Below are 17,093 nucleotides of genomic sequence, written 5' to 3'. Positions count from 1 at the left end.
GATTCAGAACTGACTCGACAGCAATGGGTTTGGTTTGGTTTTGCCGGCTATCTAGGAGCAAGTGAGAATGGTATAGGTATTGTTCTATCACAAACAGGTGAACTGCTCTTATGCAAAGCACATTTGAATGCCGTTCATTTTTTACATGTTTAAAAGATCCTTAAAAAATACTAAGTGTTTTTGTTATGCTCTATTAGATCTGGTAGCCAAATGTGCCCTGTGAATGACTTAAAACAAAAACACCATCTCAAGGATAAGTCAAATCACGTGTCTACTTCAAAACCAACCTGCAGAAAAGACCAAAACTGAGTGAGCTTTCTGGGTAAACTGGTATCCACTAGAACATAGAAATGTTCGTTAGGAAGCCTGGGATTGGGGGATAGAAATGATAATACTTTTTTTTTTTTCTTCTTCTTTTCATTTAGGGTAGCAGTAGGCCAAAGTTATCGTCAAGTGAATCATAAAAGCTGCCCCCAGACACTAGGCGTTCCCCAATCCCGGCTTGCCAGTTTTCTCGTGGAGGTTTGTAAGTTACTGAGATCAACTGGCCACTCTCACTAGTGAAGATGCTCCCATGAAGCAGGAAGTAACCACCAGGCAGGTAAATTAAGGCCTCCTCTGCTCCTCAACTTTTCTAATATAACTAGCACAAAGAGAAAAAAAAACAAGAATACAAATAAAAAGTCAAGTATTTGGTTCCTTTAAGCTTATTTAATATTTGAACTCTCATTTTCTATTTTCCCAGACCCCAGAAAACAGAAAGTTTTTAGATGACCAATATTTTGTTCCAGAAACATACAGCCTTATCAGCTAATTCATAAAAGAGCTATTTTACAAAGGTACATCTGGATAATTAGAACAATAAAGTCTTTTAGGCATTTCAAAATGTGATCAGTAAAAATACATGGTTATTAATAAAGATTTTTAAAAGATAGTTCCAGATTTTTTTTTTAAAGCAATTTCTGTTAAAGAGTACATGATTGTATGGTGAACAAGGAGAATAAAATGTTCTAACAGGAAGAGGCTTATTAAAAATAACCAACAGTGTGCACATAACAGTTACCATTTTTGCAGTATGTCCGCTTAGCAGTTGGCACCTGGAAATGAGGGGAGGGCTTCCTTCTAGGAGGTACATTTTTTTCCTACCAACTTATGATCAAAACCATCAGTACCAGTGGAGGAGGCATAAGGAAACAGCACAAGAAACTCTTCTTGAAAGAGAACAATTTTGTAGATCGCTTTGAAAAGAAGGGGCAAAATCAGGAAAAAAAAAAAAAAAAAAGCTCTATGATTTACAAAACAAAAATTGTAATACTAGGGGGGGATACTAGCCAGCAGAAAGTTCCCGGGAAGGTCCCCTCATTTCTGGGTTTTGAGGTCCTCTGCACAGGTTGGTGGTGCCCTGTGTGGCAGACGGGAAGGAACGAGTGACCAAAGCTCTAGTCGCTCCAAACAACATCACACATCAACTTCAGAGAAGACAGCTTCCCATTTAAAATATGTAGGCCCGTGTAATACACCAAGTTTACCAACATCAAAGAGAAAGAGAGAGAGAAAAGTATGCAAGGAAAAGAAAACTGGCTGGAAGCATATTTTCTTTAGCTTCCAAAAAGAAGAAAATGGACTTTTCTCCTCTACTGTCACATTAGCCCTGCCACCCCCCGAAACAAACAACAACAAAACTTTTTAAAAGGGGACCTGTCCTTTCTAACAGTGCTAGTTATTTTAGGGGAAGAGAAAGCCAAAAAACTATTTATTACACCATAAATAGTTAACATTTTAGGTCCTAAAAGCCAAGATAACTCAAGCAGTCCAAGTTAGCTGATTTTATAAAGTATGCAAAACATATGGCTTCTAGGACAGTAATCACGATTTTAAATTAGAGTACTTTGGGGGCTTGCTGATTTGCCTTGATTAACTCTGTTCTCTGAAGAGGAAGGAGACACTCCAAATGTAATTTGCCACTTAATAGCAGAGGAGCCATTAAGCCCCCAGGAGAGAGCGCAGTGTCACAGCAGGTCACTTCAGTAGCTAAACCCCAGCTCTCCAGCTCTGGGAAGGCTGCCTTGTCCACCGTCCTGTGTCGTCAGGTAAATGAAGTAGATTCCAACTTGTAGTCACACAGCTTTGCGAAAAACACTCTGAGAGTAGCAGAGTAACAGGTCTCACCCAAAGACAGGATGAATATCGAATTCCATCATCCCGAAAGGCTGATATAAGTATCAAAGTAAAAATGGATGCGACCGTAAGGAAATTACAGTCAAAATGAAATGAAAGGTGTGGGGTGCCAGGCTGGGGAGGCGGAGCGAAGACATTAAGCCGGTAAGATGAAAACAACACTCAAAATTGTGGGATCTTTTCAAAAGAAAACTTCGTCTTGGGGGCTTTATTTGGAAGGAAAAAAAAAATGAATTTATTCAGAAGTACTAGAGCTACGGTCAAAGTATCTTCCCAGTTAGCCCTGTTACTGTTCCCAGGGGAGGTTAAACTGGGCAACAAGAAAAGCTAAGGCCAGGTTATTGGCTGAGCTAAAAGACAACCGAAAACTTTGCTTAACCCACAAGCTTAATTAAGCACTACAGAATTACGTCATTATCCTGTAGTGTCTGAAGTTCAGATGAAAGTTCTATTATATTTACCTTTCTCCTGATTACCTGCCAGCTGACAGTGTTAGTGTCAAGTGGCTGCAGGTGTACAGCTACAACATTTCAGCAGCCCAGTGTAACCATTTGGTTTCTACTTGCTTCTCCTAAGAGATACAGATCGTTTCCGGTCCCAAGCGTCACCAGATAAGCCTCCCTTTCTAAAATGTTTTTATTTCCTTCTGATTTAAGTTATACTTGATATACAACTCACAAGATAATTCTAGTTCATAGATGAGGTCCAAAGATCCAAGGGGATCCATCTGAAAACAGAGATCAGTTTTGAAAAGACAGAAATAGCCATCTGGACATAGACGAGCTTGTTAAGTTGCAGAAGTGTTTATAAAAGTAGTTGGGAATCCTTACTATTTGTCATAAGAAAAAAAAAATTTTTTTTTTTGACTGCAGGAAAATACCAATTACATCCTGACTACTACCCACAGAGACCAGAGGGCACTATAGAAGTCTGTGAGCAGTGGACGAGTTTCTTGTATATTAACAGAATTTACAGATTTGGCAAATGATTTGGTTTCAGTTGGCAGAAATACTTCAAAACATATATATACCTGATGTACAAAGAAAACCACAGAAACCCAATATAATTGAAGGAGTTCTCAAGTGACAATTCTGAAACATTTATTCTCTGTAGGGTGTTGCCGGTACCACCGTCATCCCAGAGCAGGCCTTGCCTGCAGTATCCAGTGTACGTTCTGGTCTGCAATTTTGAAGGTCAGCCATGCACCAGTGTGGAAAGAGCTCTGGCAGCGAAGGCAGAGAGTGTACTTCTGGAGCACGTTTTGGGCAGTTCTGCCTTTTCCACCTCCTCTCTCTCCACTCCACCCTTGGCTCTCCTTCTGACTCAAGAGAGCCCTTTGGCACCATCAGTGCAAAAATTAGAGTCAAACCTCCAGGTACTAAAATTTTACTGGCCTTAGAATCAGCAGTACCCGTGGCTAATGACAGCCATGGTTTAACTCAGTAGTGATTCAGTTAGATAACCTTCCCAAACTCTTTACCCGCTCCCATCCCACCCTTCCTTAGCAACCCCCACCCCTACCACCGTCTGAAGCAGTTCCATTTGTTTTTACTTCCTGCTTGAGCTGCAGGGATAATTTTACACAAATGCCAAAGTCTAATGTATAATTATAAAAATGAAACAATACCAAGAATAACAAATTTATAGTCAAGAAAATAAAATTTGCTTTCCTTTCCCTCCCAAATCCCAACCCTCAATAGAAAAGAAGACAAGAGAAGAAAACATACCCATTTTCAAGTGCCTGGCTATTTAGTACACTGAGGATTCCTGTTAATTGGGGGTTGATGCCAGCTACAGAGAAGAGGTGCTTGCCTCGCGGGGGACCTACTCTCTGACCACCTGCGTAGCACACAGCTCTCAAGTCCTCTGCACGTAAGAGCCACACAGCACACTGTGCCCCTGAGGTGACCCTCAGAGAGGCAGCCTAACTGAACAGCAGAGAGCAAGGAGTACCCCTTCCTCGTCCCCCTTCTCACTTCCTCATCTTCTTCACCTCTCTACCCAACCTCCGAAAACCCCATCCAGAACTCTGCTTCAGGAGCAGTTGATCCTTGGGTGTACTAAATACAATGGGCTAAAACTCTCACTACTTAATTAAAACAAAACATGGCAGAATAAAAATTAAAATGTGCTTTCAAATACGGAATGAAGTCAAATAAATACATTTGATTTTTTTTTTTCTTTTTCTTAAGTCTAAGTACAATTTCATATCCTACACCCAAAGCTCTGTACATTTGGTTTTTGTTCAGAATCAAAGTGAATTTCCAATAGTGAGGAGAGCAGAGTGAGAGAACGGACATCCCCTCACAGACAGACTAGTGCAGCTGCCAGACTGTGAAGAACTAGTCCCGCTTTGGGCACACTGGGACATGGCCAGCCCCAGGTGGTTCACAGGCAGACCCTCTGGCACACTCTCTGCGTCCACGCTGGAGCCGGGATGCGGTGATACAGCGCTGATGCTCAAAATCCAACAACCTTCAGTCCCTCCAGGACGCGCGGCTCTAACTTTTATCTGAGAAGAATACAGATAAGTGGGGACCACATTAAGGGGAAAGAAGAAATTAACACTGTAAAGTACAGCTATGAAATACGTGGGCGTGGTTATACCTGCTTCTAAATCAGAACAGCTCCCTCTGAAAGGATGTGCGCAAATGGGTAGAAATGACTGCACTGAACAGATGCATTTCCAGTGAAGGGGTCACTGTCCTCCTCATCAGGGCAGACACAAAAGCACTGCATGACCCAAGGACACCAATCCTCCACCACTAGCGAGTCCCACGGGCACCAGCAAATCTTGCACCAAAACTAAGATTTACTAGGCTTACCACCGCCCCGCCTTCTGCTTTTGAAAAGGTAAAGAGAGAGCGGAGGGGGCGGCCTGGGAACTGACAGCAGCAGTTCCTCTCTGAGAGAAGGAAAGCTGAGTCAGCAGACCACAGCCTCTGCGTGATCTACAATGTTTAGAAATACGCAGTTTTTTAAAAAACAGCAAAGAAATGGAATCTCAGAAGGTTTTCGCTGTAAAGAATAATAATAAATCATTTTATTCAACGTAGTGCTCAGGCAGGATGATTCTGAAGTCTAGAGTCCTTTTCACATACCTGAGTGCTTGTCTGTGAGGGCTGATCCAGCCAGCCTTTGGCAAAGAATGGTGTAACTTTCCTCCACCTTCTGTAAAATAAAACCCATATGTTTTTCACTTAAACTTGATGGGGAAAGAAAAAAAAAAAAAAAAAACTTCTGAAAATAATAAAGGAGGCTTTTTTTTTTTTTTTTTTTTTAACATTATAGGTATATGCTTCCAAGTTTCAACATTAACATTGTTAGAAATTTTCTTAGTGGGGGGAATAGTGAACTTTATTCTTTTTATTCATTTTTCTCTTCAATGAATAACTTCAAACTTTCCTATGTAAAAAAGAAAGCGAAGAGGGGACAACCATACAAGGTGATTTCCTCACCCCCAGAAGTTGCCCTAAAGTAGTCCTATATCATATGGTATGATGAACTGTATTAGAAAGGACCTGCCCTCAATTGCCTTGTGGATATTTCACCTCATCTCAGCAACGGGGTGATACTGCATACCTATAATTATATGAAACAAGGGGAAACCTAGCATATAAAGTTAAAGGAAAAACGGAGCAGCATCAGATTTTAACTTTGTCCCCAACACCTCTAACTACTTGAAGCTCTTATTTTTCCAAATGTAATGAAATGGGTTCCTGCAGCTGTGTCTACTGATGGCAAATGTGAACAGGGTCCTTTTCTCAGAAATTACTATACAAGCCAGTTTTAAAATAGTGGCTAAAACAGGGCTATTTTCAATTACCAGTTAACAAAAATCCCAGTCATGGCCTGGTTTTTAGATTATGAGAGTCACCGAAGCCAATTCCTACCTGTCACAGCGTCTGGGAAACTACCCACACCGCCTAATGATTCACAGATAATTCATAGGTTATGGCAAGTTATAGCATTTCCCGGCCTAGATGCCTGACTATACAAACCCCACCTATCTATGCTTACTGTTCACATCTTCTCATGGAGGATAGCCAACAATCCCAAATATATTTTGGTTCTTAAACTTGAGAACTCATATAAACACAGTTTATAGAGCTACATCTTTTTCTGTTCCTGTGATTTATAACCAGAGGAATAATGCTGATCTCAGCTTTTAATCCAGGTAGAAAGAAAGGCCTAGTGATCTACTTCCAAATCTCAGCCACTGAAAACCCTATGGATTACAATGGTCCAATCCCATTGTGCACTGGGTTGCCATCATCTGGGAACAGAGTCAATGGCAGCTAACAACAACACTACTCATGGATAGGATCAAAGAAGCATACAAATCTAGAACCTGAACAAGTTTACTGACATCAGCATTTCAATCATTCTGTACTTCCCCTCTGCCAAATGGGTTTCTTATAATCAAGTCCTGAGGATGCTGAAACTGGAGGTACCTTTAAGTGTTCAAGGTCAGCCTCTATCTTATGGATGTACTCCATGATCTGGCTTTGTGAGTCTGCACAAGAAGAGGGAGTCTGGATCTCAAAACAGGAATCCTCCATAGCTCCCCAGCGTTGCTGGACCAGGAATTCTGGGGTGAAGGGTGAGCTTGCCCCATCAGAATGAGCATCTTGGGGAGAATGCTGCTGCTGGTAGGTAGAGTCCGTAGAGGGGATGCCTGCCGTAGGCTGCAGGGGAAGCGAGGAGACAACCTCCTCATCTGTGGAGCTCTCCTGCACGGTCTCATAGCCATCAAGGATGAAGTAGTTTCCTGTTGATGGGAACAGAACACTTTGATGAGATTAGTACTATCATCATCAAATCAGAGAACAGAGACGGTAATTTGCTGGAACAATAAGGCAACACGATGATAAATGAGAAAAGACTGGAGTTGTCAAGGATTTCATTTTACTTGGATCCACAAATCAACACCCATAGGAACAGCAGTCAAGTAATCAAACACCATACTGATTGCTGCAAAAGACCTCTTTAAAGTGTTGAAAAGCAAAGATGTCACTTTGAGGACTAAGGTGCGACTGACCCAAGCCATGGTATTTTCAATCGCCTTATATGCATGTGAAAGCTCGACAATGAATAAGGAAGACTGAAGAAGAATTGATGCCTTTGAATTATGCTATTGGCAAAGAATATTGAATATACCATGGACTGCCAGAAGAACAAATCTGTCTTGGAAGTACAGCCAGAATGCTCATTAGAGGCGAGGATGGCAAGACTTCATCTCACGTACTTTGGACATGCTATCGAGAGGGACCAGTCCCTGGAGAAGGACATCATGCTTGGTAAAGTAGAGGGTCAGTGAAAAAGAGGAAGACCCTCAATGAAATGGATTGACACGGTGGCTGCAACAATGGGCTCAAACACAGCAATGACTGTGACGATGGCACAGTACCAGGCGGTGTTTTGTTCTGTTGAATGTAGGGTCGCTATGAAGTGGAACCAACTAGACAGCACCTAACAACAATTTGCTGACAACTTTGAAGTTTATTAAATGGGAAAATGCCATTAATTCCTTAATTCTCAAATTTAGTTTTAAATACATTTTATCACTTCAGATTATAGCTAAATTTAGCAAAATTTCAAGGCAATTCCTAAATAATTTATCAGTTAATATTTTAAAAGTTAAAAGTTGATAATTACAGAGCCCCTATTTGATCTTGCCACCACTCCCCCTGCCAAATCCCTCTCTTGTCTCATCTCCAACCATTTTCTCCCTTCTTCCAGCCACGTGACATCCTTGCTGTTCCTTAACCATAAGGAGCTTGCTCTGGCCGCACAGCCTTGGCACCCCTGCTTCTCTCTGCTGGAGCACTCTGCTCCCAGTTGTCGACGTGGCTTGTTCCCTCACTTCACCCAGGTCTCTGCTCAAATGTCACCTCATCGGAGGCTCTCTGCCTGATCACTCTACCTAGAACAGCACCTCCCTGCCTCCATTACTCCCTTTCCCCCGGGGCTGACTCATGTTTCTTCCTATACTTCTCACTATCTGACATCTACTTATTTGGTCACTTATTTATCATTACTCTTTCCCCTACTAGTACTCGCGCTTCATGAGCAGAGGGATTTTTCTGTGCACACACACACTGTAATGCTAGAATAACAAAACAGCACCCATTTCTGCACACATGGCATCTGTTAACAATCCAAATTAAGGTTTCAATGGGGGAAAGAAACTTGCCTGAGATGCGTGAATGAACATCCTTCTCTTCCTTTTTAATGGCTCCATCGCCTTCGGATGGATTATCATCACTATGTGCTTCACGGGCATCGAAAAAGTGCTCTCCACTCTCATCCAGACCCCCTTCAGGCTCTGGGCTAGGCATCTCTGGGGTCATATTCATATGGTCCATGACTACAATGTTACCTGCCTGGCTATCATGGGATGCCAGTACCACTGAATCCCGTGGAGCAGAAGATTCAGTTGAAGTCCTCGGACTGCAATAAGCAGAAATGTTACCAGTTCCAGTTCTAAAGGGCATCTGTCCTTCACCAGGATGATAGGCTTTAATATTTTCAGAGTTCTGGATTCCACTCTCTGCCTGTACCCCCTGAGAGGCTGTCCTAGATCTCGGGAAATGGTGCCAGTCTTCCTGAGTGCTCCTCTCAGTCAAACCTAGCTGGTGTACCAGCAACTGCTTCAACAAACCCACTGAAAGATTTAGGAAGGAAAAAAGACAAAAAGCACACTCATTACTATAATCTCAGACTGCCAGAATTACATTTGCTGAATTGCCAATTTGTACCTCAAAAAGTATCTTTTTAGTAAAATAGGATCAAATATTAATTTCATATAATCATGGTTTTGTTTTGAAAAATGAAATAGGGCACCATTTTCTAGAGAAGATTTAACATTAAACTAGAATGGAAGAGATCTAAGCATAGTCTTAGAACTCCTAAATAACTATGCCTCTATTTTTCGTTCCGTATAACTGGAATAACACCCCAGAGGTACTTCTTAAGGATGTTGAAAGCCTTGGTAAGCCAGGAAAAAAAATGCTAGAAGTTCTGCTTTTTCCAGAAGCAGGTACTCTACACATAAGCGTTATTTCTTTTTCTAATTTTCTTAGATACACAGAACATTTATATTATCATTTTATGATAACCCAAAGAATCCCCCTAAATGATGAAGAAGGAAATAAAAGTGCCTCATAATAAAATTTAATTCCAATGATCTGGTCCAAAAACCCAGTGCCCTCGAGTCGATTCCGACTCATAGCGGCCCTATAGGACAGAGTACAACTGCCCCATAGAGTTTCCAAGGAGTGCCTGGCGGATTCGAACTACCGACCCTTTGGCTAGCAGCTGTAGCACTTAGCCATTACAGCACCAGGGTTTCCAATGATTTGGTCACATGTATAATTTCAAAGAATAAGGAAATATTTACCAGTGTTTTAAAAATTACCTTACTAGTGGCACAGCTTCTTGAGGTTGTTGAAAATAAGAACCAATTGAATTTTGAATGGACAAAGTGATGCAATGAGGTCACTCACATCGTGATAAAATTACTCAGACAAATTTAGTCAAACCATCAGAAATCATTAAGACAATGCCAATTTAAGAGAATTCAGAGTAAATTAGGTTTTGAATAACTTTACCAATTCCTTTACATCCTTTTTTTTTTTCTTTTTTACATCCTTTAGGTAAACAGTTTCCGTGTAGGTTGAGTCTTTGGCCCTCCACCTTTCTGCTCTACATTCACCTCCTCAGAGCTTCTATGAAGTTTTAAGGCTTTGAAACTCAAACCCACCTCTTCCCTTATCTCTCTCCAGAGTTCCAGTCCTAGAACTCCAACTTCTTGGTAGTCACATCCCCTAAATCCCTTGTCATTCCTTATCTTAATCTCAACATGTTTTAAGACTGGGCCCATAATCTCTGCCAAACAAAAAAAGAAGTGTGTCTGAGGTGGGGGTGAGGGAAGGGGGGGCGTCCCTTTCTCCCTCTTATTTCTCACAAGAATACTGAAAATACCTCAGTATTCCCTTTCCTTTGCCCTCACATTCAAAGTCAATTCTTTCAAGTATTGGTTGACACCATTACTTCATTTTTATCCCTTCTGATACCACTCTAGTCTAAAACCTTTTAGCCTCAAGCCCAGGGTACTACCCACAACAGCTTATTTAGTAACTGCACCCCGCACCCCCCGCCCCGCCCCAAAACTTCTTTCCATCATAATCCTTATGTGGCTTTCCCAGATTAATCTTTTTTTCATTAGCCATGCTAATGAAAACTCTGAATGGTTCTCCACAGCTAGAGGAATGGTTCACAACTTTTTTCCCACCTCAGTATACCTGGAAGATGTGCTACACTCCCACCTGTAACAGAGACATAGCCTATTAGTGATTCTCCACCAAGCTGGGAAGGGAGGGGGCAGCTATGGAGTGACAAGGGCCACACACTCTCATGTGTATGTGTATGGGGGTGGGAGGGGTGCTGGGATGGGAGGAAACAGGGCCAGCACAGTGAAGAATACTAGAATCTCCGCAAGAAAATGTAGTTTGAAAAAGTCCTCAAAACACTGTGACGTGTCATCCCTAAAGTATGGAGGATTCAAGATTCACGACAGCTGGGCTCAACGGCACATCTTCATCTTTCCAACCTTATCTCACATGATTCCTTTAACTTATACATTCTACCTCAGCCCAACTGGTCTACTCACTAAAATCCATTGCCAGTGAGTAGATTCCGACTCATAGCGACCCTACAGGACAAAGTAGAACTGCCCCGCAGGGTTTCCAAGGAGCGGCTGGTGGATTCAAACTGCTGACCTCTTGGTTAGCAGCTGAGCTCTTGACCACTGTGCCACCAGGGCTCCAGTCTACATGCCACTCTCTGAAAACCCTCAGAGTTTTCTCCCCCTATGCTTTGGACCTACCATTATTCCCATCTAAACGCCTTTCATTCCTCTACACACTTATCTGAATCACACCCATTCTTCAAACAATAATCACATCTCCCTTGTTCTCTGATGCTTCCCCCTTCTATAGTTAACCCGACACAGGCCAACTGTGACATATCTTCATTGATAAAAAAGGAGGGTGAGGGTGTTGTTTCTACCATCTTCCCAACTAAACTAAATTTCTTAAAGGTAAAAATCACAGCTATTACTTCTTTGGATTCTCCGTAAATGCCTGGAAAATACATTATACAACTTAGTCCTTAATAAGTATTGGTCATAAGGCGTGAATAAAACTTACAATTCCTTAGGGCGTCCAATGCCCACCGTTCCTCTGAGACAGGAAAATGCGGACCTGGGATTGAGATTTGGTAACCGACTCCAAGCTCCTTTAGGGCCCCATCTGCATGCCGCTCCTCTGCAAAGGGTCTCTCAGCTGCCAAGAACTCGTCAACCTCCGGTTTCTCAGCGGTGCCCAGTGAACGAGCCTGAGCTTTTGAGGACATTAAGGGAGACCCTAATCCCAAATCTCTGTCTGTTCAATGGGAGAAAAGGTAGAGTGTATTTTAACAACACTTAACTTTTAACATGAAGCATTCAGGAAACACTTGGAAAAAAATAACCACATTTGCTACAGAGGTAGCTGTTAAATAAAACACACAGCACTCTGGGCAGGCAGCAGGCTCAGAGCGAAGTTTGGAAAACTGAATAGCTGATGCCAGAATCTGCATTAACCAAAAGAGTTTTAACGTTTCTTTGCATTTTAAAAGACAGGCTCCATTCTTTCAGGTTAACTTAAAGGAAGTGTTTACCTGGACTCTGCAGGCCAGTGCCTGAAATGCCACGATGTTCCCCTTTTAATTTTGAAGGTTCTTCTTCATCATTGTCTCCTCTGTGGGACAAAGAAAACAATCTTTCAGCTTCATGAGGTACTTAAACACCATTGCAACAAAATTAAGAATTAACTATTCCTTTTCTGACCAAAAATACAAAATAACCAAACCCGTTGCCTTCGAGTCAATTCCAGCTCACAGCAACCCTATAGGACAGAGTAGAACTGCCCCATAGGGTTTCCAAGGAGCGGCTGGTGGATTCAAATTGCCAACCTTTTGGTTCGCAGCTGAGCTCTTAACCACTGCTCCACCAGGGCTCCAAAATACAAAATAAGACCTATAAAGCACAAAGGGAACACTCACTCGCAAGGTGGTGACTCTGGTAATGGAATTGGTTTTGTGGATTGCTCTTTCACTGATGCAGCCATCCGACAGATTAGGTCCTGCCAGCTGCAGGAAGTATTAAAAGAACCCAAAATACAAAAGGGGAGGGAAAAAGAAACACCCTTAAATATACTCAGCAAAAATCAAAACAAAACAAAAACACAACACCTAAGAGAACTCTACCTTAAAGAAAAGCCTAACATCATTTTGGATATACTACCCATTAAAAAAACTTCACTTGACACTTCTGAGAATTTTTTCTTTTACAAAAAAGACACTTCCAACAAAACAGAATCAAAATAAAAGACTTTCGAAAAGAGCATCTCTGAAAGAGTAACAGGGGAAGTGTTTGGTTTCCACTCCAGTCTTTGGTTTTCAAAGTCCTACTAAACAAAGTCAAGTTTGTTAAACAGTATACCTCAGGATAAAGATGAATATTAGTTGGGGTAAGGCAGCTAAATCTAATACTTACACGGTCTTTTCAGAAACTGTCTGAGCCACTAGTTCATAAATTTGGGCTCCATTGTCTGACATGGAAATGACGAATAATGCTTTGTTATCTGGGGGGGAAAAAAAGACAAAACTGACTCTAACACTATGACCTACAGCAGACATAAGAAAGGTTTCTAGGACCTTGGTAATATTCTGCATCTTAATCTAGATAAAGGTTATACGGGTTCACCTTGGAAACACGTATTCACTTTGTAAAAATTCATCAAGTCGTATACTTAAAGTGTGCAACTTCCTGTATATTATACTATACATAGGCTACTTCAGTAAAACAAAGATTACAAAAAGTAACAGGGGTCCCACAGGATTATCAGACACAGGAAGATATCAACACATCTAAATCACTGCACTGAACGCTACTGCTCTTTTGCGTTAATTCGGGATTGCCCTCTCGGTAGGCCATTGATAACACTCGATGGCTGTTGAGTAAAGAGGCCGTTAATTTATCTTGCCATCCCAGAGCTAAAAGGTTTTCAAAGGGATTTCATCTTTGATAGTTAAAATATAACTTGCCAACTCATTGATTTCAAAAACCCCAAACGATACTCACCTCCTTCAGTTTCTGCTTTATTTTTACCAAATCAAAAAACACCACTCTAATGAAAGCTTTTTCATTGGGATTACTTGTTACACACATAAACGTCTATTCTAAACTGCCACCAAAAAAATCTGTCAAAACAACTACCTAGTGAAGTGGTACATGAAAGGTTTAAGACCCTAAAAAGTTACTTAATACAAAAAGCCTGTGTGCTAGACGTGGTGATTAGATTACCCCGGTTCACTGTCTTCACTGGTATCTATCAATGATATGAACACAGAAAAAAAGACCACAGTAATCTGCATAAAGCAAACTACATAAAATGTTTCGAATGCAGAAAATCACTCAGAGGATCTAGGCATCCGAAATCATTTTGGGGTATAAACACTTACTTGAAATTCACTATACGTAAAATTAATCTAATTTGCCTAAAAATATAAAATGAGCAAAACTCTATGCCAGGTATGCTGCTTAAACACTACCTTCTGCAACTTCACAACAAATCTGGAGATTAGCGTTGCTCAGTGGGCATACTTGCCTGTGGCCACTTGTCGAACCAACACTGTATTCAGCTTAATGACAGGGCTAAACGTGTGTTTGCTATCAGCTGTAGATGCCAGAATCTTACTGTGACACCTTAGCACCAGTCTATCATCCTGCTTTTGTAATAGTACAAGAATGTCTTCCAGCAGCAGTGTGTATAGGTCTAGAAACAAAAGCAGGGAAGGTGATAAGTACAGAAGTTAAGATGTGTTTTCTAAACTTCGTAACAACTTGACAGACATTTTACATCTTAAATGTACAAATTGACTTGTACGTTGCCTTTATTTCATTTTTTTAATCATTTATTTTTACTGTAGTTCACAGAATTGTCAGTCTGTGACAGATCTGAAATTGAAAAAATGTTCTTCACCACAGATAGTTTGAGATGCACTAATCTAAGGAAAGCTTATGAAAAACTCATTAGAATACAACGATGATGAAAATAGTACTCAATCATAAAGTCTTCTGCAGAATATTTAACGGACTTCAGGCCTAAGCAGATCTACAAGTGCACAAATGACACAAAGTAACACTGCTAACCGGATACTGGTAATTATCTGGCCTTCCCTTTGGCATGAGGAGATTTTCCTGTTCTTTTCCCTTCTCCACTTCCCCAAATCGGCATGTAACATTAGACCTACCAATCGTTTTATCTCTATTCACCTTCCAAACCAACGGCCCTTCATGAATCATCTTCCTTTTTGTTAAATCCAAATTCTGCAAAAATAAAGAGAATTGCACACAAATTATTTCCCAGTGTTCAGTGATGATATTCTGTATGATCTAGTCTCTTTTTTCAAGAAATTCTTAACAGATACCACTTACGTTCACTATCATTACTGTTGTCTATTTTGAAGACAGAGTAAAGACCAAGTTAAAGTAATCTGCATCAATTTTCTAGAAAGGTAAAGGTGTCTTCCAGAAAAACATTCAAGGGTACTGCCTTCCAAATCTCAGTCTAAGTAGCTGAGAAGATCTTAGGAAGTTACATTCAGCCACTAGATTCTTAGCCCACCCCTTAATTTTTCCGCGAATAAGCAGATGGGGATGATGCCTGTGCTAGTCTGTCAGGGACCTCGGAGATCCAAGGCCCTAGTTCCAAAGGCGTCCTGAGAAACACAGCATTCATCATGAGAAGTCCAGGCAATATGCAGGCTTGCATTAAATACGAATAATTCATTAGCAGGAGACTCACCTTCTAGGATAAGAAGCTCTAGAAAAATGTCATTCTCTGGAAGCTAAGGGGCTAAGAACACTAGCATACCTCCTGAGAAGCTGTTACGTATGACATGAAAGTCTGTTTTGAACAGTCACTAAATCTGCCAAAACAACTACCTAGTGAAACGGTACCAGAAAGACTTAAAATCCTCAAAAGTTACTTAATACAAGGGTCAACATACTAGAAGTAGCAATTAGTACATAGTGTACTATCATTTCTATAACAGTTGGAGGTTTAATGCTTTTGAAGAGCTTCATGGAAAAACAAGTTATTTTTCTTTACTCGACGATCTAGAAAGTTCCCGCATTAAACAGTACTACACTTATTCAAACTATAAAACACAAGAAAATTAAATTTAATAACTAGCGTTCCTTAGTCTCCCGCCAATTCCTGTCACATAAAGTTAGTTTCGCACAAAATATCTCTCTAAGGAAAGACTAAAGTGATCCTTACACAATCAGAGACTTAAAAGAAATAAAACCGTCAATAAAGAACTCCTTCAGGTGATATGTGTTCCCACTGAGATGTTTTATTTAAATGCCAGGTCTTTAGTAAATTTTATGTTTTTAAAATGATGATTAGACCATCTCTCACCCTGAGCTCTTCCACATTCGGGTACTCCGACAGCTTCAGACTGGAGGTATCGAGGCGACGCTGATAATCTTCTAAGCGCTGAAATTAGACAGGTTGAAGCCAAGGTTACTACTTTGATCATCAGCGACCTCCCTATTCTCAAATAAAATGGATGTTTTAAATTTGCATTTTACTGGGCTCTCAGCAATATTAGACAGGATTGACAACACATTCTTTCTTAAAACACCCTCTGAACTGTTGAATTGGTATATGTTTTGCTGTGTAATTCTCAACAATAACAACAAAATTAATAAAATTAAGAAGAAAAAACACTCTCTGCCCTTGGCTTTGGTGATATTACACTCTCCTGGTTTTCCTCCCACCTCTCTGATTGTTCTTTCTCAATCTTTTTTTCAAACACACTGCCCTCTAACTAGCTTATATTTATTTTTTGAATATGCAAATCCTACACACGGTACAAAATTTAGAAGGTAAAACAAGTCACACAATACAAAGTAAGTCTTCCTCCAGCCCTGTCCCCTTGCCCTCTAACTTCCTCTAAAGAACAAATCTCTAGTACCCATTTCTTGAGGAGCCGTCAAGAAGGCTAATAGAATATCTGTGAGTATAAATGTATGCTTGTCTCTGTGTATGTGTGTATCCCAAAACCCAGTGCTGTGTGTATATATATCTATATATCCTTTTAAAAAAACTAAATGGTAGCCTAATATATTCATATACATATTCCTGTGTGTGTATCACTTATTAATATATCTTGGAGATTATTCTATGTTACTGGAACATGTAGAGCTGCCTCATTCATTTCAATGACTGCAAGACTCAACTCTGAAAGAACTACAATCTACTTAACTAGACTTTACTGACGGACATTTAGGTTACTTCCAACCTTCTACTATAACAAGCAACACTACAATAAAACGGCTTCCAACATGCCTTTACACAAGTGTGTTGAAATGTCTGCGTGATAAATTCTTAGAAGAAGAACCCTTGGGTTGAAGACTATGTGCATTTTTCCCCAACATCATAAAAATTTCCAAACATATAGAAAATTTTGAATATGAATGTGAATACCAACATGCCCTCCACCTACATTCTACAATTCATATTTTGCCATATTTGTTTTATCAATTATCTATCCCTCTATTCACCAACCCATCTTATTTTTTTGATGCATTTCAAAACAAGCTGCAGGTATAAATACACTTCACCCCTAAACGTTTCAGTATGCATATCACTAATAAGAATTCAGTATTTGTTCACAGTTTAAGTAACATTTATATGCAATGAAATGCACACATCTTAAGTGTACCTTTCTATGAGTTCTGACAAATGCATACATCTGTGCAAGGCAAACTCCTATCAAGATATAAAATATATTACACC

At 40.4% G+C, this 17,093-nt stretch overlaps 1 protein-coding gene across 2 annotated transcripts in view; it reads right to left on the bottom strand.

Moving 5' to 3' along the window:
* Window positions 1-677: 677 nt before the first annotated feature.
* The window catches only part of ARHGEF12 (Rho guanine nucleotide exchange factor 12), a 169,894-nt gene continuing 153,478 nt past the window's right edge, over window positions 678-17,093 (bottom strand). For both annotated transcript variants that reach the window (XM_049857588.1, XM_049857589.1), the window contains 11 exons: window positions 15,711-15,788; window positions 14,539-14,614; window positions 13,893-14,060; window positions 12,779-12,866; window positions 12,286-12,372; window positions 11,902-11,981; window positions 11,391-11,624; window positions 8,375-8,845; window positions 6,633-6,949; window positions 5,280-5,349; window positions 678-4,690 (listed from right to left, as the gene is read on the bottom strand). In XM_049857588.1, the coding sequence (XP_049713545.1) occupies window positions 4,680-4,690; window positions 5,280-5,349; window positions 6,633-6,949; window positions 8,375-8,845; window positions 11,391-11,624; window positions 11,902-11,981; window positions 12,286-12,372; window positions 12,779-12,866; window positions 13,893-14,060; window positions 14,539-14,614; window positions 15,711-15,788 (1,680 nt within the window). In that variant the 3' untranslated portion in view covers window positions 678-4,679. The remainder of the gene's footprint in view (window positions 4,691-5,279; window positions 5,350-6,632; window positions 6,950-8,374; window positions 8,846-11,390; window positions 11,625-11,901; window positions 11,982-12,285; window positions 12,373-12,778; window positions 12,867-13,892; window positions 14,061-14,538; window positions 14,615-15,710; window positions 15,789-17,093) is intronic.

This window comes from Elephas maximus, chromosome 17, assembly GCF_024166365.1.
Source record: "Elephas maximus indicus isolate mEleMax1 chromosome 17, mEleMax1 primary haplotype, whole genome shotgun sequence".
NCBI lineage: Eukaryota > Metazoa > Chordata > Mammalia > Proboscidea > Elephantidae > Elephas > Elephas maximus.
The sequence above is the reverse complement of the archived record's forward strand: the minus strand, read 5'-3'. Positions and strand labels throughout refer to the sequence as shown.